This window comes from Petaurus breviceps, unplaced genomic scaffold (assembly GCF_028583685.1).
Source record: "Petaurus breviceps papuanus isolate PSGF00001 unplaced genomic scaffold, PetGlider_PUasm1.0 182, whole genome shotgun sequence".
Lineage (NCBI taxonomy): Eukaryota > Metazoa > Chordata > Mammalia > Diprotodontia > Petauridae > Petaurus > Petaurus breviceps.
In genome coordinates this window covers 6,366,934-6,373,533 of record NW_027185786.1, presented here as the reverse complement: position 1 = coordinate 6,373,533, position 6,600 = coordinate 6,366,934, and the positions used below count along the sequence as shown (strand labels likewise).

General features: G+C 45.9%; 1 protein-coding gene across 1 annotated transcript; it reads right to left on the bottom strand.

Annotated features, from left to right (window-relative positions):
• Positions 1-1,313: 1,313 nt before the first annotated feature.
• LOC138160770 (carbohydrate sulfotransferase 4-like) lies at positions 1,314-5,139 on the bottom strand. Its single transcript, XM_069087498.1, is given in 3 exon segments — positions 1,314-1,916; positions 1,950-2,610; positions 5,131-5,139. Coding segments are annotated over 3 exon segments (1,155 nt in total). The 3' UTR covers positions 1,314-1,431.
• Positions 5,140-6,600: the final 1,461 nt, after the last annotated feature.

Below are 6,600 nucleotides of genomic sequence, written 5' to 3'. Positions count from 1 at the left end.
AACCAATGCATGCAGATAGACAGTGGAGACTACGCGGTTGAAGGGCCGTTTGGTAATAAATGTTGGGCCGGTAGGAACTCTGCACCCCCTGCTCCTCTCTAGGACCTAGCCTATGGAAGCCCAGTTACTTCTTGTTTCTCTGAGTTCAGAGAGGGTGGAAGGTGGGTAAGAAAAGGAAAGAGGTCCTTAGTACCCTCTGGCTGTGTTGTCACTATGGCTCACAACTGGAATCTTACTTCTTTTAAATATTAAATTCCCTTAAATGCATATCTACCTATTTTAAGAGGCAGAATGACATAGTGGACAGATAACTGACCTCAAATCCAAGATATCTAAATCCAGTCTAAATCACTTTCTAAGGATGGCCAGACAGGAATGCAGGACTGGAGGGCTTTTCTGAGGCCTAGTGCTTCCTCCTCTCAGCTCTCAGCAGTCTCTGATATGTCTAGTCAGCCACATCTCTCAGCTCCTGACCTCCAGCGATCAGCCTCTGCTCCTGGGCAGCAGGCGGTGAGCTTGGATGTGAGGTGCCCTGGGATCTTTTGCCCTCTTGTCCAGTTGTTAACTAACACACACCAGCCCTGGTTTACCTTTTTTACCTTATCCTATGTATGTGCTATTAAAACTTTCTGGAGAAAGCATCATGACCGTGCTGAATGAATTCATTACGGACATATATTACCTCATCATAACTAGGTTCTCACTGCTGTACAACAGCACTTTTACAGATTGACCTTATCACACTCTGCACAGGTGGACAGAGCACGGTACCTGAGTCAGGAAGACCCAAGTTCCAGTCTGGCCATGGACACTTTCCAGCTGTGTGACCCTGGATAAGTCACTTCTCTTTACCAAGAGTATCTGCCTCCCAGGATCGTTGGGAAGATCAAAGGAGAAAATATTTGTAAAGCCCTTTGCAAACCTTTAACGGCCTTATAAATTCTACCTATTATTATTCTAGGCCTCCTCTCTTGGGCTCCCAGTCTGCCTTGGCCATAATAACCTGAAGCAAAATGGAACCCCAGATTCCAGGCCCTCTCCCAAGCCATTGAGAACTGGAGAAACTTGAACCAGGGCACCCCCAGCTCTGTCCTCCTGCATCCCAAGGTGAAAGCTGCAGGAAGCTGAAGAGTAAGATAGGGTATGGACACAGCCTGAGAGGGAATCGATTCATTAACAACGTTTTTAGGAACATGTTAGTTCATAAAGTGAGGCATCCCTGAATTGTGTTTAGCTTTCATTCCTTGCAAAAAAAATTTTTTAAGAGAAAATCATTAGGTTTCAAGAAATAAATGCTTGGTACATGTGGATAGAAGTTGTCTGTATCCATGGTGTTCCCACTTGTGGAAGGGCCCAGTTGGTTTACAGTACGTCTTGTTTTGACAGAATGTGGACAAGAATGTTTTTACCTTGTGTGGCATTCTGTAACTTTCAGTTAGCCCTTGGGCTCCACGGCTGGGTGGGCCTCCAGGGAGATAGCAGATCTAGTGACTGATTCCTGAGCTCTTGTTCAGACAGAGCTGGCCGGTAGCCCATCAGACTCATAAAGTCCCCACAGATAGCCTGCAGTTGGGTCACCTTTTTATAGGGCAGTGACCAGCGCCAAGCCTGGGAAACAGTATGGCCATCACTGGAATTTGGGTAGAAGGAATCATTTCCCAAACCCTACCCATGAGTAATGAATTGAACCCAAGACTGGAGCTGAGGCAAGACTTGTAATCGTGAGAAATTGTATAGCTGGGCAACCTGGACCAGGGGCTCCCGGACCAGATCCTCATAGCGCATCAGGAGGTAGCGTCTCTGCAGAGGGCCGTCTAGTTGCTGTGTGGCCCCGTAGATCTCCTGTTGGCTTTGGCAGATCACCTTCATCAAGTAATAAGGCCGGTCTATGGCCTTCAGCCTGCTCCATTGCTGTCCTAGTAAAATGCAGTCATCTAGCATCAGTTTACCTTTTGTGCGTTCTCGGGAACAGAACATGGCCCGGGGGTCACGTACCAGGTGAACGATGTGCAGATTGAGAGTGGGGTCTGTCAGCAGTGGGTAGAGGCCCCTGAGGTTGAAAAAGCGAACCTCCTTGAGTACCACGTGGCTGTAGGAGCGGCAGGCCTTCTCCACCCCACTGAAGGGCTGCTTATGGCACAAAGCCCTGCATTCAGACTCGGAAACCATGACTCCATGTGAGAAAGCGCCACAGGCTGGGGGAGAGCACAAGGCCCTACTTGTCTCCCACATGAAGAGGTCAGATTGTCCTCTGGATCCAAGGGCCAAGTATCTACCAAGGACAGTCATATCACAGAGGAAAATGGACCGGACCAGGTCCTGCACATGTTCCTGTAACGTGGCAGTGCTGCTCCTGGACAAAGCCATCCACGCGTGCCAGGAAGGCTCTATCAGGTAGAAGACATCTGGGTGCTGGCTGAAGAACTGCCCCATTAGGGAGGAACCAGAGCACCAGAAGACAAGATCAGCACCTGAACCTCTCTTAGATTCTTCAGACTTCTGCTGCTGCTGGGGAATTTGAAGGACAAGATGACAACCGCTGATTGCAATGCCAGAAAGAAGCAGAGCCTTGGCTTGTTCTCCAGAAGAACTTTCCAGGATGTAGAAAGCCTGTCAGGTCCAAAAATATATGTTCTCTCAAGTGTCAAGGTCAATATCCTTACCCTCACCCTTTCCCCAGAGATTCTGAACCCAGCCATATATGATCACAACTTCACACATTACTCCTCTTGGAGCATGGCATTAATTCCTCATTCCTCATCCCTTGGAATTCCTCCCTGGTTTTGCCTTACTCCTTAATTCTACTCTACCACAGAAGGGCTAAGAGTGCCTGAACCCCACTGTAATTGGTTAGTTTTATCCATTTCTAAATCACCTCTGCTTCCACGTAGCAGATAAATATGTCCTGGCTCTCATTCCATATGGCCTCATAGCCTAGTTTTTTGGGTTTTTTTTTTTAATGGAAAAGTGAAATGTGGCCCTCCTTCTCCCTCAACATTTGTGTCATTCTGGTTTGCTTTCTTATGACATAGTAAATGTCATTCACTTATGTCACAGAGGAAGTTGGCATATGTCAGATTGTTCACTGTCAAGACCACATTGTGAGCAGCCACCCCACACATGACAGGTAGTTCCCATCAGGAAGGAGATGGGCTGGTGTTCACTAAAACTTGCCCAGAAAAAGGACAGTTAGATTGTAAATGTCTTGAGGTCAGTGTCTCTAAGCATCCAAGCACTGTCTGTAATGCACTGCCTTGGTAAAATATTCTGAGTTCTTCAGAGTGCAAAAGTAAAAGGCAAGATACTTGTAAGTCATGGCTCAGAACCCAGAGTTCTGAAATCACGAGGACCAAATTTGGTTTTGGCAGCTTCTCAGGCTGTCCTTTCTGTGGTTTCTATTATCCTCACCCAAGACTTAGGCCCTGGGAATATCTAAATTTAACTCGTTTCTATTCCTCTCCTCTAATTATGCAATTCCCTTGAAAGTTTCTAAAGCCAGGAAGTCAATAAGAATTTATTATACACCTACTGTAGTTCCTGCCCTCAAGGAGCTCACAATGTAATGGGGACATGCAACAACTTTGTACCAATAGATTTAGCATAAATCTAAGGGACTCCCAGAGGAAGGACACTAACTAAGGGAGACCAGGAAAGGCTTCTTGTCGTGGAGGGGATTTTAGCTGAGACTTCAAGGAAATCATGGGAGTCGGAGTGTAACCAAGGAAGCCGAAAGGTTGAGACAAGGTGGGAGAGCATTCCAGGCTTGGGGAGCAGCCAGGGTAAATGCAGTGTGGAGGGGGGAGTGTTGTGAGCAAGGAACAGCAAAGGAAGCTGGTGTCACAGAGTAGGTAAAGGTTAAGAAGATGAGAAAGGTCAGAAGGGCCCAGGTTTTTAAGGGCTTTAAAAACCAGAGAATTCTATATTTGGTCCTAGAGGCAAGCGGGAGCCACTGGAGGTCATTGAGTAGGGGATGACACGTTGGTAGCCAAGTGGAGAATGGACTGGCACGGGAAGAGACCAGAGGCAGGGAAACCAAGTAGAAGATTACTGCAGTAGTCCAGGTGAGAGGTTAGGGCCTACACCAGGTAGTGACAGGGTCAGAGGGAGAGAGGAGTGAGTATGAGCGAGAGCACAAAGGCAAAGTCAACAAGACTTGGCAGCAGATTGGATGTGAGGGCCGAGGAAGAGGGAGGAACCAAGAACAGCATCTAGGTTGTAAGCCTGGGGTGCCTGGGAGGATCCTTACTCTTGACAGTAATAGGTAAGGTAGCAAGAGAGGAGGGAGTGTTTTAGGGGAAAGAGAATGAGTTGGGGTATGTTGAGTTTAAGATGTATAGGGACATCTAATTGACCATTGGAGATGAGACTAGAGGTCAGGGGAGACATTAGGACTGGAAAAATAGATCTAAGAATCATCTGCACAGAGAACATGAATGTGGAATACAGAACACTATTGCACCCACCAATAAAGGAATTATATCTGAGCCCGTCACTATAACCCTTCTGGTGGCATCATCTTGCCTAGAGACTAGAATCTGTCCAACTTAATGCATAAACATTTTTTTCTTTAATGTTGAGATTGTTGACTCAGTTGAGAGTTTTCTGTGAATACAAACAGCTTTTTTTTTTAACATATATAGCTATCCAATTCTCCTGTTTTGTTGAATAGTGGAAAGAGACCGAGAGAAGGGTTTTGTGTATAGACTCTCAGTTCTGTCTCAGCTGGCTCTTTCATATTGGAGCTAGTTGGAAGGCCATTCATCACCATACAGTCCTGACACTTAGCAGCAATGTCACCTTGGGCCATTGATCATTTTATCTCCTCCGAACTTCAGTGTCCTCACCTGTAAGATGGGATGGGGTGAATCTTTGTGCTTCACGGAATGATTGTGAGGTAAGCACCAAGGAACCTTGGAAGCACTTTATGAATGCCTTGTTTTTCATCATGATGATAATGGTTTATTCAAGAGAAACACTAGTAAACGTTTGTTGAACTGAGCTATTGTGTCTTGAAAGTGCCCTCTACCCATCTAATATTGGTTCCCCATCTGGTATTTATGGAGAAGATAGCACCACAATCTTGGTGAATGAATGCTGGGAGCTTCTGGCTTATTTTCTTTCTCTCCTCACCAAAGCCATAACTAACGTGGGGCCACCAGAGCTTCGTCCCAGGATGCCAGAATTAACAGGAGGGCTGACTCTATTCTCACCACCTTCCAGTGGTCCCTAGAACAGTGAGGTCCAGGGGACAGGTATTGCTCTTTCAGACCAGGTGTGGCACCAAGTGGAAGGGTAGTACAGATTCTGGGTAGTTCAGGGATAAGTGACAGGGGGCACATGACCTGAATGATTTCTAAAGGTCTTTCAGCTCAAAGATTCTGTGAGTTTATGGCTTAAAGGTGTGCCAGCCCCTAGAAACAAGACTCAGTCCAATATATTCTCCTCGTCACTTCTCCTTCCTCCACCCTGCAATGCCTGGTAAGAAGACAACAGTGAAGTAAAAAGGCTTTAAAAGCCTGAGAGAGTCTAATATACTAACTCCATTTTGCTAAACAATTGTAGTTCTCATGTCAAGTTTCCTGAATTGGAAAGAAACTGACCCATTTGGTTGTGAAAGAAAAGAAATTTTGCCCTTTCCTTTTTCACTGTGTCTGTTTTCCCTTCACTGGGGCAGTGCACCAGCATCCTGTAAGCAGCTCCCACCTTATTTGCTTCTCATTATCAAATGTGTTGAATGTCTGCTATGTTCAGGTCACTGCTGTGCACACAAATGTAGAAAACATGTTCCCTATCCTTAAGCATTCATCTGATTGAGGAGAGTGCCTATATATGTAATAAGATGAAAATACAAAGTATCCATTGTATACCAATCAACAGATGACAAGGATGACAGGAAGTGCTCTTCTGCCATTGCTGTGCATAACGAAGTATGTTTTGACTCAGTAACTTGCATTGCTGTACAGTGGCAACAGTTGTTTTGAAATGAATTGTAAGTAAACATACAGCAAGAAATGGCAGAGTTATTTTTCTAAATCATCTCCAACCTAACAACTTCACAAAAAGACATTGTGTTGTGCATAGAACACCCAAGCTGAATCCACAGGATAAGAAGGCAGAAATACTGTTGTGCAAGGTAAAACACAAACATAATATCACAGGATACCATGACAGCGCATCCCATCACATCCCATCATATCCCAGCACTGGAGGAGAACTTGAGTATTTACAGCTTCCATTTACTGTCCTCATCTTTGAAGTCACTTGGCACATGGAGCAGGGAACACAAGCAACTGCCAAGAACTTTGCTTCATGGTCTAATGGTTCACCCTCTCCCATCCTGCCTCTCATGCTCCCAAGCCATGAAGATGACGGCGGAGGGGAGAGGGACAGCTGGAGTGTGTGCATGGGGAGAATAAAGCAACATAGAGCTCAGCACAGAGTCTGCTAGAGAACCACCTGTGCCTGAGAAAAAAGGAGCCTAAAACCCCTCTGTGCAGGTTAGTCAGAGCAGGGGCCCAGGCCAGGCTTCTCAAGGACATCAGGCCTTGGAGATTCGCGGCATCTCAAACTTAACACATGTAAAACCAAAATCATTCTGTC